The 19,044-nt window shown below is 27.9% G+C and overlaps 2 protein-coding genes and 1 long non-coding RNA gene across 3 annotated transcripts; 2 read left to right on the forward strand and 1 right to left on the reverse strand.

Moving 5' to 3' along the window:
• The first annotated feature begins 591 nt into the window (after positions 1-591).
• Positions 592-14,866, forward strand: Atg1 (serine/threonine-protein kinase unc-51-like protein Atg1). The gene is made up of 12 exons (XM_075823345.1): positions 592-1,864; positions 2,052-3,049; positions 9,043-9,259; positions 9,324-9,374; positions 9,504-9,562; positions 9,865-10,021; positions 10,920-11,070; positions 11,650-12,747; positions 12,807-13,623; positions 13,698-13,836; positions 13,899-14,080; positions 14,139-14,866. The coding sequence occupies exons 2-12, from the start codon at positions 2,960-2,962 to the stop codon at positions 14,313-14,315; spliced, it is 3,138 nt and encodes a 1,045-aa protein (XP_075679460.1). The 5' UTR covers positions 592-1,864; positions 2,052-2,959; the 3' UTR covers positions 14,316-14,866.
• A 261-nt stretch (positions 14,867-15,127) lies between these two features.
• Positions 15,128-16,014, forward strand: LOC113791726 (metallo-beta-lactamase domain-containing protein 1). Its single transcript, XM_027341536.2, has one exon. It carries the CDS (start codon positions 15,185-15,187, stop codon positions 15,782-15,784), a length of 600 nt encoding a protein of 199 aa, XP_027197337.2. The 5' UTR covers positions 15,128-15,184; the 3' UTR covers positions 15,785-16,014.
• Positions 16,015-16,750: 736 nt separating this feature from the next.
• Positions 16,751-18,871, reverse strand: LOC142645874 (uncharacterized). The gene is made up of 2 exons (XR_012846903.1): positions 18,616-18,871; positions 16,751-18,531 (listed from the first exon to the last, which is right to left on the reverse strand). It is a non-coding gene; the product is annotated as an uncharacterized LOC142645874 (long non-coding RNA).
• Between the last annotated feature and the right edge of the window lie 173 nt (positions 18,872-19,044).

Consider the following 19,044-nt stretch of genomic DNA (forward strand, 5'->3'; position numbering starts at 1 on the left):
TAGCCACAATCACCATCATTTTCTTAATCATCATCATTATCATCACCACCACTACCCTTTTTTCATGACCCTTAAGGCATTTTTAATCAATATTTCTAGTTTGATTATGATTGCGAAAAGAATTGAATTGCAACAACATCAACAAAAAATGGAACACAACAAACATATATTGTAAAAAAAAGAGAATCTTCTTTTATTTTTTCTTTTCTTCAACATTTTGCATCAAATAGAGACAACAAACAAAGAAGATACACACGCATGCGTATTATTTATTGTTTTGATACAAAATTTATTCATTTACCTGTAATATATGCATCTACAACAAAGAAAAAAACAAATCTAATGGAAGTATCGATGTATCCAATACATATGATGATGTTAGCATGTTACAATACACCCTTTATTTTTATTGATTAAAATACATGTACATTTTTGGATGAAAATTGTAGCAGTTAAGAAATGTGTATTGAAAAAAAAGATTTAATAAAACATCTGTATGCGTATGCGCATTGTTTTGTTTTGTTTTGTTTTGTTTTTTGTTTTGATCATCTTTTGTGAATAAAACATTTATTCATTTTTTTTAATACAAACATACAGCCCAACAACAACAACAACAAATGATAATGACAAACTCTTCTGTATGTTTACCATTGGTTTCGATGGCTGGCTGGTTGGATCATTTTCTTTTTTTTTTTATTATGATTATTTCGTTTTTTAATTTATTTGGTTGATTGAGTGAATCCTGAATCCTCCTCAGCACACATTCTCAATTGAATTCGTTGACTGCTTTGTTATTTTGTGGATAATTTTTTGTTCTGCATTCATTGTGTATACAAACTTTTTTTTTGGCTCTTTTATCCATTTTGGTAGTGGTAATAATATTGGGTTTTGTAGTTTGATTTTTTTGTTGTTGTTGAATTCAATTTGATTGTTAAGCAGCAAAATCGCAAAAAAAAGGAAGAAACAACAATCCAAATAGACACACATACTTGGTTAGTGTGTGTGTATATTTAAACAACATCAACATCAACATCATCATCATGCGAAAAAAGAAATTATTTTTATTTCTGGTATTATATTCGTCGTAGCGTAAATTTTAAAAATTTTCTACGCGTTTTCGTTCAATATTTTTGTATACATATTGGATTGATCCTTTTTTTTTGGTTTGTTTTGTTTTGATTTGATTTGTATCTAACCATAATCATTATTTGATTTGTTATTGACAATAACATTAATTGAAAAAAAATGTTGATTTCCAATTGAATGTTTGAAAAATTTTCGAAAATTTAGCTTTGATTAAACAATAACAACTCCATAGAGTTCGAAAACGATTTGCTGATTTTCCAAATATAATAATTATTTTAAAAAAAAATTGTGATATTCATTTTTTTGTGCTCATCAAAAAATCTCAACGATAATTTTTTCATTCTCATATAATCCTCATCATCATCATCAAAAAAAAATTGTGATCTCGATTCTAATCTTGTCAAAATCATAAGCAACGAAAATAAATCATCTCTTATCGAAAAGTCATCATAATTTCAACAAAAAAAAATTGTCACCTGATTCACCAAATACGAAGCATTTAGCGAAAAAATTTCCTGAAGAAAAATAAAATTACTTAAACAGAATCAAAATTTTGTTTTCTTTTTTTTTCATTGTGATTCTGATCTCAATTTTCAAATTTCGAATCAATTTCAACAGAAAATTTTAATTTGAATCTATCGATCATCATTATCATTGAAAACATATAAAATTTGCCATACAATAAAATGCTATTGATTTTTATCCACAAACTTTTATTCTCTGATCAAAATTGATAATTATGAAAAAAAAGAATTCAATTGATTTATCCACTAAATAGGTAAGTGACAATTATTATCATTCAAATAATGTCGTCATTGCATTAAATTTTTGTTACCAACTTGATGTTGATGTTTGTTTATCATCATTCATTGATTTATTTGATTGAGTGTTTCTAAGGAGAATTTATAATTGAAATTTGTTTTTCTCCCTCTCTGTTTACCCAATTTTTTTCATGTCCATTTCAGACGAACTGATCATTTTTTTGTGTACTAAAAAAAACAACAACATCAAGATTTCACCATTCGATACCCTTTTTTTTCTCATTGATGATCACTATGGATGCTGCATGACAACAACAACAACGATTTTCTAATAAACAACAATAACATATTTAAAAAAAACAAATAAAAATAAAATAAACTTTATCCTTAATCGATGTAATCACGATCACCAAACATCATCCATCGTCATCCAACCATTAATATAACAACAAACATTCTCATAATTATGGATATTGATTGATTGATTAATGTCAAACATATAAACACATTTTCAAACAACAAATAGATCCATAAATACAAAAAAAACAAGAATCCCCAAACAAACAAATTTTGTTGATGACAAATTGTAAAACTCTTTTTGCCTTTACTATTCAAAGTCTTGGTCCTATTTTTAAACAATATCATTGATTTAAAACAAATAAACAAATTTGCCCGAAAATTTCAATGACGATCATTCCATGAACAAAACAAAATTAATTATGATTATGATAAACATCGTCATTATTGAATAATTTACATTTGGATCAAAAAATTAAAAAAAAACGTTTTGATGACGTTCACATTATTATCATCATCATTATTATTATTATCGTCATCATCATCATCATCATCATCGTCTGTTCGATGTTATTCTCATGATTATTGCACACCAAACACACACAAACACATAAACATCTCATGCTATTCCGGTGTTATGCATAGTATTTTTTTGTTGTAAATTGTTCTTGTGAAACACATGGACATGGCCATATTGCAAATGATAATTTATACATCAAATAATCAACATTAAAAATCATCATCATCAATCGATAAATTGTTTTTTTCTCAACTGATCAATTTCTGAAGAAAAGACAAAAAAATCATCATTAACAATGGAAACAATTGGACAATTTGAATATAATGATAAGGATATGCTTGGCCATGGTGCATTTGCTGTGGTATATAAAGGTCGTTTTATAAATGTAAGTTTTTTATTTTTTCATTAACATTTTACTGTGTAGGCGTGTGTGTGTGTGTTTATAAATGGTCAATATTTTCTTTGGCTCAAATTTTCAATATTAGACCACAATGTTGATTGATTATTTATATAATAATTGGGCTATGATATCTAAATGACATTGACATTCATTTTGGCAATTGCCCTATGTCTTTCATGTTTAACACATTAAGTAATGATTGCATTTTTCATTTTTTTTTCTGAAAAAAACAAAACAACAATAACGCACACACGTACGCAAAATCATCTCTATTTTTGTAACAACTTTAGTAAATAGTTGATAATTATTATAAATAATTTTATGACGCATTATGAAATTATTGTTTATTCATCATCAACTTATGTTATCTTGATTAAGATTATGGCTACCATATCCTATGATATCCTTTTTTTTCTATCGTTTAGATATGTATCATTTTTATGTTTGTTGATTATCTAGGATTTAAACCAAAACAAAATAAAAATTCTTGGCTTTTGTTTTTTTTTGTTTTCGTGTTCCGATGGATAATGAATGAGTATAAATAGAGAGCAATAAACTTTGTTGTTCATCATTATTATTATTATTATTTTTCTTTCAATTTTTTTGTTTGATCATCGTATGAGAATCGAAAAAATGAAATATGTTAATGTTTTTTTTTCGAAAGAATGAATAGAATCAAAGAAAAAACTAACATTATTTTTATTAATTTAACCAATAGCGATCCTAGTGTTGTTGTCCGTAATGATTTAACGATTCGTACGATGACTCATAGTATAAAGAATTGAATTCTATAGATGAATATGGATAGAATTACAATAGAATGTTGGCTCATCATTATCGCTATATAATATACGAGAATAATGAACATTGTACATTTCATTTATATAGATAAATTGTTGTTTTTTTAGGTGATGATTCAGTTCGTTCACATTAAATTTCTTATTATTACAAAGGTTATCATTTATTTTTCTAAATATTGAATTCTGGCCAGCAAACAAAACATAAATTTCATTAAATTTTTTTTTATATTTTCCATTGAGGTCATATATTATAATGATTAAAATAATCGATTATAATGATTGTGGTGATTGTAATTGATATCGCTTCGAGGGTTTTTTTCCCTTTTCTTCTTTTCATTTATGAATCTATTACAATTATAAAATTAATATCGATTATGGTCAAGGAAAGATGGATAGTGAGAGAGAAAAATGTGTAGAAAGATGAAAGAAACCAGAAATTATACACGATTTTCAATGTAATGAAATCGTTGAATAGCAAAATTCATGATGCATTTCTTCTTATTTTTTTATTATTTCTTTTCGTTTCCTCGAACTTGAATCTTTTGATAAATTCAAATAATGATAATGATAATGATAATGATGATGATTACCATTTTTCTTATCTTGAAGGATTTAACGTTGTTTAAATGGCTTGTTTGAATGGTCGATAGATTTTGTTAGGGTCACCATTTTATTTATTTCATTTGTTAGTTCAAGTTATTCTGATTACAATAACTTGTTATTTATTGTAGTTTTCTATAAACATTTTTTTTTGGCAATCTTACCTGAATATATGACAACAACCAAACAGTCAAAAAAAACGACAAACAAAAATCAACAAAATGTCCATTTAATAAAATGTTCATATGATGGCCATCATTTTGGTAGCATTAAAGAAGCATGAAAGATTTGTTTTTCTAAAATTTTTTTTTCACTTGTAATTATCATTGAAAAACTGAAGGAGTTTTCTTCTGTGTTTGTGTGTGCGAAAAAATAGCAATATATTGGAGCGAAAAGGTGAAAAGGATTTTTTTTTTTTTTGAATTATTTAACGCTGACATATGTCTCTTTTTTTTCGTTTTTGCCCTTTTTTCCATGGATATGTTTTCTTTTCTTTTTTTGTCCATTGTTATTCTACATGAAAAAAAATCCCGTAAATAGAAAATTTTTGAATTTGTTTGTTGTTTACAGTTGACAACAAATAAAAGTTGAAATGGAAATTTGAATTGTTTTTTTTGGCGAAAAAAATGTCCTTCCATCAATCATACAACAATGATGAATGATTTGTTTAAACTTTAATACAGATCCTGTTTGATATGGTAGAGAAAACAAATTCTTCGATCGATCGATAAAATGAATTTGATGATGTCAATTTTTTTTTGTTTGATCAAATCAAAGATTCTAAAACGCTTATTATGACCATTTATTTATCCTTGATAATTATTCATTTGGAATTCATAAATTTTTTTAAAACCCTCATCATCATCCTCATCATCATAGAATGATTAACACGGATTTTTTTTAATGATAAACGATCAATTGTCTATGTGTGTGTGTGTCTTTATAATATGCAATTCATTTACACACTCAACAAAAAAAAGTACATTTCTGTTCAGATGCACATGATGATTTTTAATTTTTTTCTTCTTTTTTTCATGAATTAATATTATTATTACATTTTTTTTTCAAAAATTTGAAAAGCACAGAAAAAATCTATCCAAAGAATAGTGTGTTTGTATAGTGTGTGTGTTTTTTTACAACGAAAGACAAGACGAAAGAAAAAGTAATGTGAAAAGAGAACAACAACGCCAGGCAAATGTATTTTGTTTTCAAGGTGAAACTTCCATAATAATGATGATGATGATGATCATTATTATTATTATTCGTCATAAGCAACAAGTGCAAAGACACACACACTAAATGTATGTGCATAAGAACATGGATGGATCCATTCATGCATCGATTTTTTTTCTCTCTTTTTTTTCATTATTTCTTTTTCTTCCTAAAAATAATCACATGGCGCCTAAATCTTATTGGAAATGGAAATAAAGTTATAACCACCACAACAATGAAAAAAAAAGAGTTGACACACATGTATAAGTGTGTGTGCGTGTTTTGTTGAATTGTATATGATAGGTGTGTACATCAGATGATTTTTTTGTAAATAAAAATAAAAATATTGAACAGAATAATTGTACTTGTATAGACCAGTTTATTCCTGTCTTTATGTATGTATTTTTTATGTAAGGCATGATGATGAATGTCAAACAATGAGTTTGAAAATTTCAAATCTAAATTCGTCTTTGTTCTTTTACACACACACACACACACGCATTGGATAATTCAGAATGTAATCCTTTCGACGATGAAAAAAAATCAATTATTCTTAAAATCATTTCACTTTTTTTTGTCTATTTTCATTGAAATAAAATGAAATACAATATCAAATAAACGAAAGTTTTACAAACTCTATGTGAAAACTGAATTTTGTACTTTTTTTTGATGATTGAATCCTTCATCAAATTCACATTTATATAAATTATATTTTTCAATATTTTTCTCCCTTTTCAAAAAAAACTATATTCACCTTCGTTTACCTTAATTGGACTTGTTCCATGTGTATATTTGTTATTTATTTTCTTTACAGATAAAGATAGACTAACGAATTTCTTATTTGAAATTTTCTTTGTATTCAGAAATTCGATTTAATAAAAAAAAAGTAGAATGAACATCACATTATGAATAATATTTATTATCATTTCTTTCTATCAAATAATGAAACTTTCTTTAATAAAAATTACAAAATGTTATTCGCGCGGGTGTGTAATTTTGGAATTGTAAAAAATTATCAATATTAATGAATAAAGGAAAAAGGAAATAATTACGAAGTCAACAAAAAAAAAATAAAAATAAATAAATAACACGCCTATTTCTTTGTTGTTTGAATTCACGCATGTAAGGAAACTCAAAAGTTAATAGCCTTTTCATTATTTCATAAGTTTTGAAAAAAAGAATATTATCGAATATCATGTGAACTTCAAAAAAAAGAGTTAGTTCATAACGAAAAAAAGGGTGATTTGATAAATCAATTTCGTTTTAATGTGCATGTGATTCTTCCGTATGTTACTCATTTGATGATGATGATGATTTGATTTATGTGAATTTTTTTTTATGTCAGGGATTAGAAAATTGAATCTACGCACTTTATATTTCCTATATTTCAGTCTTATGTGAATCGAAAGAGTTTTTTCTTTAATCATCATTATTATAGTAATAATAATTTAAACATGTTGATCTAGTGGTGGTAGTGATGATAGTCAAGATGTGATACTAGTGGTGTAATAGTATTTGATTGTATAACTCGATATAGATGAGAATTTAGCTTTTGGCAAACATAGCATCATTTATTTTCCTTATTTTTTTCTTGGTTACTTTTGGCGCCATGTGTATTTGTGATTGACGATATTGTTATTATTTGAAAACAGAAATTTTTTGGAAAAAAAGAAGCAAAAGAAAATGATGATGTTTGTGTCAGCCTACATTTCATATGACTTATTTATGTTGCGTATTTTTGGCATATCTGGGTCGAATCCATTAGATTCGTAACGGGTTTATTTCCCTTTTACAACAAATAAAAAATTGTTCACCATATTTTGATTGATCTATTTATTTGAAGCTATGTTTAGAATCGATGTAATGAAAGGGTCATCTGTGATTACATTATTTGATTCATTCATATCTATAGAATAAAGCAGTCATTTGATGGCTCTATCAAAATTTATGATTATATTCATTTTCAATGACTACGACATTCAAATTAAAATTATTGTTTATCCATAAATTTGTCAACGGATTTTTTTCCACCCGTTTATGGCTTTATATTTGTCAAGTTTTCTTTTTGTTTATGTTGTCGTAATAATTTCTCGTGAGAGATAAAAACAGCATGTGCACCTGAAAAACACGTGCAATTCAATGTGATCGGTCATGGATTATTGAAAAACAAAACGTCATATTCTCTTCTAGTTGAATGTAATTTCCATCAGTTTTCTAGTTTAATAGGTTTCCGTCCATGTTTCATAAACAGGAAAAAATTATTTCATATAAATATGTACATTTTGTACTCTCATCTCTCAAATTCAATCTGATTGTTATCGTTTTGTGTCTGATTCAAAAAAAAAATTATCAATATTATACAAGACATTCATTTTGAAAAAAACATGTGAACCTCACATGTTGGTTTTTATGATGGGAGAAATATCAAAAAATTTTTGTACAGTAGTTTAACTGATAATCAATCAATAAGTGATGATAATTTTTTTATGATTTCGTCATAATAGGCCTTGTTTGAGATAATTTATTTAGCAACATTAAACACTTGAAATTTGGAGCATTTTTTTATATTGTAAATTCATTCATTCAATTCAAACTTATTTTTTTTTATTCAAAGTCTTTTTTTCTACTACATCAACAACTGGATTACAACCGGTTTTAAATATTTAACGACATTTTTTCTTCTATTTTAACAATCAATTGATGTCTGCCGAATGATTATTGTTGATAGATAAAACTTAAAAGTAAAAACGATAATTTAGTGATAAATTATGATGAATTAGAGAAAAAAATTGATGATAAAACATTCTGGTTCGTTACACCATCAATCCATCATATAATAATCCTGTATGTCAAAAATGGAAGGCATGTGATTCAGTAATTTTTTTTCTGGTATTGTCGAACGCGTGCTTCTTTTGTTCATTTTTTCTCTTTGGGTTTTTTATTCTCGTGATGTTCATTAATGATGATTATTGAAATTCGATTGATAGTCTATATTAGGTTATGTGTGTTTGTATCCTGATTTTTTTCCATTCAAATTGGATAATCACAATAAGGAAGATATATAAATGAGGATTCATATAACTATGCTAAAATAAAAATCTCAAATAATTACACTCTAAAAATAGATTGATAAGCTTCGAAATGGAGAAAAGTACATATAATCTGTACTACATACATATCAAATCTATCGATGTATTGATTAAAATCAATTTCATTGATATATCGGATTTCATGATTTGATTGAATAACATACAATCCTTTTTTTTGTCAATCAATACGATTATATTGAAATTAATCTATACGATTTCATCATCAAATTTTCTCTTTCTTTTTTTTTGTTTTGTTTTTTTGTTGATATTATTTTAGAATCCTAAAAAAGAAGTTGCCATCAAACGAATAACCAAGAAAAATCTTTCACGTTCACAAAATTTATTGAAAAAAGAAATAAAAATTCTACAGGAATTAACTGAATTACATCATGAAAATGTTGTCTGTCTATTGGATTGTAAAGAAACTACACAATATGTTTATCTGGTTATGGAATATTGTAATGGTGGTGATTTGGCCGATTATCTTAATGCAAGTAAGTATTTTTTTAAAAATTTAATTCAAAATTTTTTCATCGTTTTTTTATTTATTTTCTAAAGCTAAACGAACATTATCCGAGACTACTATTCGTGTATTTTTACGACAAATAGGTAAATTTTTAAAATAATCTTATCTAAATTATAATATTTTATTTCGTTTTCTTTATATACATTCTAATCCTTCAATGAAAATTTCCTAATTTAATCGATTGGTTTTTTTTTCTTTTGTATTTTCCATAGCTGCCGCGATGAAAGCATTGAATGCTAAAGGCGTTGTCCATCGTGATCTCAAGCCTCAGGTTTGTTGTTTTTTGTTTTCTTACTATTCTTATTTTATCTTATTACATTTGTTTTTTGTTAAATAATATTACATATAGTTAGTTAATTTAGTTGAAACTTTTAGATTTTTTTTCCTTAATTTTGACAATATATCGATTATTACTATAATTTACAATGAAATGAATCCGGTAATAAAACAATACAGCATATAAAAAAGAATAGGAAAACTTTTAAATGATTTATGCCATTCTTTATTTTGTTTACAATATCGATTTCCATCTGCCTAATAACCTCTTTATTATTATTATTATTTTGTTTATAGAACATTTTACTTTGTTATCAATCTGATGATGATGGTGGTATGCCACCCCCGACACAAATACAATTGAAGATTGCCGATTTTGGTTTTGCACGATTTCTTGGTGAAGGTGTCATGGCAGCTACACTTTGTGGTTCACCAATGTATATGGCTCCAGAAGGTATTAATATTTATATGCTTGTTTGTTGGTGTGTGTGTGTTTTATTATATTTTAAATCATGCAATTCGATGTGATCATCATAATTTATTAACAATATTGGCCATGTACTCTTTATGTCAATGTTTAGTTTAGTTTCTAGATTTCATATTAATTCTCTAGAACAATGTTAAGCTTGATTTTGATTTTTGTCGTTATGAACAGGAAAAACGATAGAGATGAAAAAAAATAATCATTTTGATTCCGAATAATTTGGGTTTAGGTTTTTTTTCGAAATTCATAAGATGTAAGGAAATGATTTCATCATAGTTTACAAACAGAATAGAGAAGAAATGTTCTCGATGACATACACAATACAGATACATTATTACAAATGATATTGACTTTTCAGAATGATGACATTGAATTCTTTAGTTTGCATCATTTTTTTTGAAAACAAATTTATTTAAAGACGAATAGAATGATGATGATGATGATGCAATCTTTTAATCAAGTTTCAATGACATACATCAATTCAATTCATATGATTATCATTGCTTTTATTTTTCGTACATTGTCTTGCTTTTGATTTGAATCGAAGCCAAAAAAAAATCATCATCATCGTGGGGAATAAACAATAATAATAATGGAAATGATGCTATGATCGACGTAAATGACATTATAGCATTAGATTAGATTTTATTTCCTTCGGTTTTTTTTCCACTAATTTTTTTTATCGTTGTGTTGATCAGTTGAATATGCATGTACATATGATAAACAGGGCAATAGTATTATATTGTGAAATTTCTTGATAGATTTATCTAAATTTAAAATTTCAAATGTAAATAAATGACAAATACAAATTTTATGGACATTCCCTATATCCTTTAATTCTTCTTTTTAAATTTATTATTTCAAATAGTGATAATGTCACAAAGATATGGTGCAAAAGCTGACCTATGGTCGATCGCAACAATTATCTATCAATGTTTAACTGGACAGGCACCATTCAAGGCAAACACACCTCAAGAATTACGACATTATTATGAATCGACACCAAATTTAGCTCCAATGTAAGTGTTTGTTTTTTCCCATTTTTTTCCTCCTATATTATCAGCATTATCATTGTTGTTGTTGTTGTTGTTGTTGCTTTTCCATGTTTAGACAAAACATGTTTGTCTCTATTCTGAACGTTGAACATTTTTTTTTGATTTATAGAAATATGTATAAAAATAATCACTTAGCAACAAGTTAACGAGTTAGCTTGTTTTCTCGGTTGAATGAATTATCAATTGAATCGAATCGAGGATAAACACCACGACGATGACAACAATAACAACAACAAAAACAACATTGATGTTAAAAACGGTTCAATGTCAGTTTATCGATAAATAATATATATTTAGAAAATAAGATAGACATAAAAAATGAAGGGAAAAATACCAATGTTTTGATTTGATTTGATTCCATCTGTCAAAATTATTTATTTATTCATTTTTCGCATTTTGATTCAAATCAATCGGATGTATTCGAATTATATCAAATTTTCTAATCAATTTATATTGATGCAATATATATTACAAAATCATGTTGCAAATAAAATTTCCTTATTTAAAAAATTGTTTTTTTCATCATTGTTCAAATTCCATTAGGATACCCAAAAGCACTTCACCCCTATTGGCCGATCTTCTCACTCGTTTACTAAGACGAAATGCCAAAGATCGTATGGATTTTGAAGAATTTTTTTGTCATCCATTCCTAAACGAAGATATTAATTTGCCTCCAATGATGACATATTGTGATAATAAAAATTCAAAATTCAATCAAGAAAATATTAAACCTAATTATATGAAACAGCATCAAAATTCTCGGGTAAATCGTTTAAAAGAGGAGAATAAATTGGCTAATATCAACAAGGGAGGATCGTCTAGTTCTAACCAAATGAAAAATTTAAAAACAAATATCGAATCGGAAAAGAAAGAGAATACAAATAGCAATAAAAATCGTCAATCACCGAATAGCGGTGAAACAAGTGATGTCGATGATTTTGTTATGATAAATGAAGATGTTGTTGCAACGATTGTGCCCCAACAAATTCCAAATGCTGTTACAGGAACCATGACAACGGCAGCAGAATCTAGTCTTTCTCAAAGAATATTAAATCGTACATTGAGACCATTGGTTTCATATGCCATGCCTGAACCGGTTCCTGTACCAACACAACGTGCCGCTTATGAACAGATACAGCGTTCAAGTGGTTCTAATTCAAGTTCCATTGGCGTCATACATGAAAGTGATTCCGAGTCGACTAGTGGTGGCGGTGGAAATGGTAAATCATCGATGGCTAGTCAAAGTCCTCCACGAACACCACCGCAGAATATTGTTAATAATAATAATAATCAACAGCGTAGACAATCATCAAACACGCAAAAGCCAACCTGTTCACCACCAAATACATTGAATCTCAAACGAAATGATTCGTCATCATCGATTGGTTCGAGTGTTGAAAGTGCTAGTTCTCGTGGCGGCTCTTCTCGACATATATTAACCACTGATGTTAGTCAAATGTCTCCACCGGTGAATTTTGTACTTGGATCAAGTCCAACCCAATCACCCGGATCGGGTTTCATGCAGATGAATTCTGGAAATAATAGTAGTTATCATCGATCTCGTCGTCTTAGTATACCTCATCTAAATCCGCAACAACAACAACAATTTCCTCAAGCAATTTCACCATCATATTTTAATTAGTATGTATTCTAATACAATGTATTTTTTGTGAATAATTTATTTATTGTTTTATTTTCAGTCCTACATCAAATTATTCAAATCTATCCGGCTATCATTATGGTTCGATGGCCAATCATCATCCACATCATCATCATCAACAACAATATCATCATGGATCACCGGAACGATATACAATGCAAAATATATCACCCAAATCATCTCAACATTCGAATCTTCGTCATAGTAAAACGGAACCATCGATTAGTTCGCATTTACCAGCTAATAATAATGATAGCCTAATGAAAACTATCCAACATTCATCATCATCGTCGTTAGCCAAAGATTATTATGGATCAACACGTGCATTGAATATTCAGCAACAACAAAATTATCCACATTATCCCCAACATTATCATCACCATCCACACGGTCATCCACAAACATATTGCCCGGCTGGTCCTGGACATTTTTGTGGAATGACAGCCGTTCAACCACAAGCACAAGGTCCAGATAACAATAAATTAGTTCATCGTCATCATTTTCAATCATCAACTACTGTACATCCTTATTATCCATTGAATCATCATCCACATCATCCATCTACTGGTGCACATCAACATTTATATCCATGTTGTCCTAGTGCAAGTCAAATGATGCATTCACCACCATCACCTTCATCTACTTCGTTTCGTTCGCGTATGTTTCCATATGTTAAAGATTCAGCCATCACATTCGAACCACCCGTATTGTCCGAAGAGACCTTACTTGACAAACATCACAATGAAACATTAGCTAAACTGAACTTTGTATTGGCTTTGGTTGATTCAATATTTGAATTAGTCAATGACATATCTAATCCAATTGCTGTGTTATCCGAATCAACTACGTCAAATGAGGTAAGCTGACAATAGAAATTTTTCTGTTTATAACTCCCATCCTAATCATTTCAATTTTTTCATCATAAATATAGCTACTCGATGAAGAGCAGAAAAACAAAGAACATTTCGTTCTATATTTTCGATGCTTACAGCTCTTATCATCAGCATTAAAATTGTCGCAAAAAGAAATTAGCGATAAACGTCTTTGTACGTCGAATAATGTTCGGAATGGTAATATTTTCTTTCAAATCATATTGATCCCCTTTTTTAAATAAAAATTTCTTTTTTTCTAGTGTTGAAAATAATGAAAGATAAATATCATAAATGTTTAGACCTATGTAATAATTTACGGGATGAAAATAAATCATTGCTGAAAACATTGGACAACATTTCGGCCGATAAAATCATCTATGAATATGCATTGAAAATGTGTCGATCAGGTGCCGTCGATGAATTGATCGGTTCACGTGAAGAGGTAAATATTTTTTCTGATAATTTATAAATCTTTAATTTTCTCTTTTTGAATTTCACAGAGTTTCAAACGTTATCAAACAGCACAGATTCTGTTACATAGCCTAAGTCAACAGATCAATAGTAATGATGATCGTTACATATTGAATAGATATCGTGAAGCAGTGGAAAAACGTTTATATTATCTATTACAGAATCAAGGATCGGGGTATAATATTTTGACATATAATTCACCATGATGATTAATAATTCGAATAACCCTCAAATATTGTTTATCAAACATCATCATTAATTGGATACTAAAATATTCTTTATTCTTATCTACTACTACATTTTTCGAAAAAAATATATTCCAATTCATCGATACTGCTATTTAGTAATATTCACATGCATTACACTCTTCTCTCTTTTACTCATTCACATATATGAAAAATAAATAAATTTCTACCCATTAAATCGACCATTAGGATTCTATATAAAAATATTCTTTGAATTTCATTTCAAAACAAATCAGAAAAAAACTAAAAAAAAACATTTTTTTTATTCGAATGTTTTGGATATACCAAATAGTGTATTGTAAGAATATTGATTCAATCAGAAATCGACGCACACACACACATTCACATTCCAAATTTGTTAACATTTTTTTTCCTGTATATTTTTTTCAAACAAATGAATGAATGATATGGACACCATTCAGAAAAGAAGATCTGTCGATAAAGACGAAAAAATACATTTGAAATTTGTTTTTTTTTAATATGGATATCATTATATAATTTTTCTTTTTGGATATCGTATTTTGTTTTTTCTTAAATTTTGTTTTGGCATTTATGATACCTGTTTAATCATATTAGCGTAATTTATTTCGTTTTGTTTGTGTCTTGTGTGTGTACGTGTGTTTAAAAAGAGTGTGTACTTTTTTTCGTTTATTTTGATTTCATTTTGTGATTCAATGTGTAATATGTTCTTGTAAAAAAAAATTCAAATAAAATTTTTCTCTGAAAAATTCCTTTATTGTTCTATAGATGGCACTTTAAAGTGTGTTTTTTCCAAATATCAGTTGTTGAATAAGAATGATTTTTTTGCATCATTTTTTTTTCGAACAACAATGTCAAATCAGGTGATTGTGTTACAAGATGGTTATAGCCGTTGGCATACAAAACCAAATTCAATGTTAGCCAATGGTTCATCGACATTGATTCGATTGAATAATGGACAGAATATTATTGTTGATACATTAGGTCCATGGGCTCGAGATGAATTGATTAAACTTTTACAAAATAATCACATGACAACTGATGATATTAGCATGGTTATTGGTACACATCTACATACAGATCATATTGGTAATCTGAATCTTTTCCCAAATGCAGCGCAAATAGTTGGTGATCAAAGATCTTCCGGTGATTATTTTGAATTTGATATTTTTCGCGGACAACGATCACTACAGTTAACCGAAAACGTTGATTTGATATCAACTCCAGGCCACATGCATAACGATGTTAGTGTAATCTGTCATAATGTTGAACGATTAGGTACTGTGGCCATTGTTGGTGATTTATTTGAATCATATGCCGATTTGAAGAATGAACAATTATGGATTGATGCTGGATCAATGAATCCAACCGCACAACGAATCAATCGTGATTATATATTATCGATCGCCGATTATATCGTGCCAGGACATGGAGGAATGTTTAAAGTTTAAGATTTATCATCGTCATTTAAATGTTTTTTTATAACTTCAAAAAACTGAACTTATTTTTCCAATAATATATTGTCCATTTTGTTTAATTTTGTTTTTTTGAACTTTATCCATTTATTTTTTATTTGATATAATCAAAAAAACATTTTTGTGTCATAAAACGAACAAAGAACTGATTCCCTTGAATTTTTTTTCCGTATTTATTTTGTTCAATAAAATGATTTTTTCAAAAATCTCGTGTTCTCAATCATTTTCAATGGCGAACAAACAAAAACAATCCTTTCGATTATGATATTTAATCCGACGGATAGTGATCGAATTATCAATAATGATTTAGTTAATTTATATCAAATAAAGAAAATGATTGATGATGATGAAATGATTCAATTCTTTATCATCATCATCATCATCACATCAAATTAATTGAAACAAAAAATATCTATCAAGATTTCTAATTTGATTTCCGTCATATATTTTTATGATATTATAAACATAATAATCATTCAAAATTGAATTGATCAATAAAAAAAACAACAACAAGAAAAAAATCGATTATCAGATTGATCTTTTTTCGATAAGAAAAAATCCAATCAGTTATGATTATTTTTCTGTATCCGGTTAGCGAATGTCAACCGAAAAAAAAGTACTGAGTGTAATCATTATTTTGTCAACCTTTGATCAGAATTTCGAATGTATAACAGGAAAACAAAAAAAAAGTAGTTTTTTTCTGGAAATTTTTTTTGTGGAAATGACCATCAACACTCCATCATTCATATATACGATATGACCGGAATGATGACAAATTCAATGACAACAATGAATGATAGTTATTATTATGCAATGATAATAATAATGTAAAAACATTTTATATACATTCACATCATTTTGATCATGATCATCATCATCATTATGAAAGGTGAAATTCATTTGATTTTTGAATCATCCACAAAACAAAGACAACTGATGATATACTAAAACATTTTTTTATATAAAAAAATTACATGATGCCCTAATGGATGTATGGATGTATATATCATATTCATATATTCATCAGCATCATCATTATTATTATTGTTCTCCATGCATGTTATATGAATCAAAGTTCAACACATTTTTCTTTCAACTTATGTTGTTCTTTTATATATTCTCTTACATCTAAAATTCCTGTTGTATGTTTGTGTTTGTTGTTGTTACTTTTCAAAGACTTGTTTGTCGACATTTTTTTCCAGAAAAAAAATTTCTTCGATCATTGCTCAGTTCTTTCCCGGCTGTTTGTTATAAAATAAAATAAAATATTCGGGCAGTCCGAATGTGTTTTTCTCGTTTTTTGTTGTTGTTATTGTTGTAATAGTGGTGGTGTCCTCGGGTCATCATGCCACTTTTTATAATCAACAAGTAGTGGCAACACTTTTTTTCTGCATTATTCCAAAAGATAAAGAAATAAAGAACGGAAAACTAGCTAGCTAGAAAAAAACTCCACCTATTTTAATGACAAAAGGGAGTTACCACATATATACAGCATTATCATGAAATGAAAATGGTCTGGCTTCATTTTTTTCACGAAATTCATTCATTCACAGTTTTATTTGTTAGTTTGTTAGGAACTAGCATTTTATTATTCAATGGTTACCTGTTCATTTTCCAAAAAAAAACAAGAAAAAAATCACCTGTAATGTTTTTTGAATAGTGGCGGTTATCGGTCGTATGGTAGATTTTGATGATAATAAAAATTATACCACTACAATTTGTTGATCATCATCGTCCTCGTCGGGGCAAATTTTTTTTCAAGCATTGTTGTTTTTTAATATGATTTTTTGTGTTTAGAGAATGCTGCCGCCACAAATCAAAACACAACAAGTGGTTCGTACAACTAAAAAGTGACTAGCGACAATGAATCGGATCAATCGTGAGATTTGAAGAAGATGAAAAAGAAGAAACCACTGCCAGATACAAACACATGTGATTGTCGTGTTGTTGTCGGATGATTGGTTATTTTTTGATCCCAACAACAACAATCATCATCATCATCATCAAATTAAGAATGTGGTGAATATACGCAAGAATAGTCAATGATAATTTTAAAAAAATATAAGGTAAATTATATTCTTTGAATTTGTTTTTTCTTGTGTTCGTTGCTTTTGAATTTGTTTGTTGTTGTTGTTGTTGTTGTTGTTGTTGTGTGTTAAACACTTTACACGTATGAAGATCATTATCACATTGGATGCAAGAATTTGAAGAGTAAGAAAAAAAATCTTGTATCCAGGTGAATCATTATGGATATTTGAAAAAAACTGATGAAAACGACAACTACATTGATGACAGAAAATAATTACCTATCGTTACCTGGAAATTCTTTTATGATATTTGGTGTTTCAACAACAACAATAATAATTGCATGATGTCATCAAGCCAGAAAAAAATGTCAATCGACTAAACAAGTTGATTTGTAATTGAAAAAACGACCACATATTTTTCTTTTGTCAATTATCATCACCATAGTTGTTGTTGTTGTTTTCGTCGTCGTCGTCGGTGTCATCAATAATAACAGCGACAATAACAACGAAAACTCAAAAAATGAATTTTATTTGGCATTCTTCTTTTTGTTTTCTCCGACAAAAACCACCATCACCATTATCATCACCACCATTAACAATTACTGACAATTATTATCATTGGATGGATCATTAGGCATCATCATCATCATTCAATAACGGAAAATCTTCCAACCAAAACAAATAACATACTTTCACCTTCGAAATCGAAAAAAAATGAATTATATTTTAACGATAATGATGATCGACAAAATGATTGAATGAAACAATAACAAAACAAACCTCATACTAATTGTAATAGTAATTATCATCAATCGATGATAATTTTTTCCCCTTATTCTTCATTATTTTTTCAACTTTTTGGTATTAATTTTTGCAAAAATTTTCGAGTGATTTTTGAATTGCAAAAAATTGATTTTTTCTTCTGTGTTTTGTCAAAAAAAAAGAAGATTGTGTTCATCGCAAAACAAAACAGAAAACAAAAACATTCGTGCGTGTCCAACAATCATATATTATTAAAAGAAAAAACAGATAAAACATGTACACGTTGATTTGATTAAACAAGCATCCTGATTCAATATCATTTAATTCAATTTTTAATTTTAACATTTTATGTTTCAAACAATATACGATAACTACATGATTTTTTTTCTTTCTCTATCTATCTCTTTAGATGTTATTTTTGGATGTCATTATTCGTCATACAAACAA

This window comes from Dermatophagoides pteronyssinus, unplaced genomic scaffold (genome assembly GCF_027571235.1).
Source record: "Dermatophagoides pteronyssinus isolate colony J.1.1.1.1 unplaced genomic scaffold, Derpt_VIB-CSIC_2022.12 sq0026, whole genome shotgun sequence".
NCBI classification, from domain to species: Eukaryota; Metazoa; Arthropoda; class Arachnida; order Sarcoptiformes; family Pyroglyphidae; genus Dermatophagoides; species Dermatophagoides pteronyssinus.

Excerpts from the sequence above, each read along its gene's own strand:
- Atg1 (XM_075823345.1), top strand. The coding sequence starts at position 2,960 with ATGGAAACAATTGGACAATTTGAATATAATGATAAGGATATGCTTGGC. Across the intron at positions 12,748-12,806 it reads TCACCATCATATTTTAATTA|TCCTACATCAAATTATTCAA; the intron begins GTATGTATTCTA and ends TTTTATTTTCAG. Across the intron at positions 13,837-13,898 it reads GTCGAATAATGTTCGGAATG|TGTTGAAAATAATGAAAGAT; the intron begins GTAATATTTTCT and ends CTTTTTTTCTAG.
- LOC113791726 (XM_027341536.2), top strand. The coding sequence starts at position 15,185 with ATGTCAAATCAGGTGATTGTGTTACAAGATGGTTATAGCCGTTGGCAT.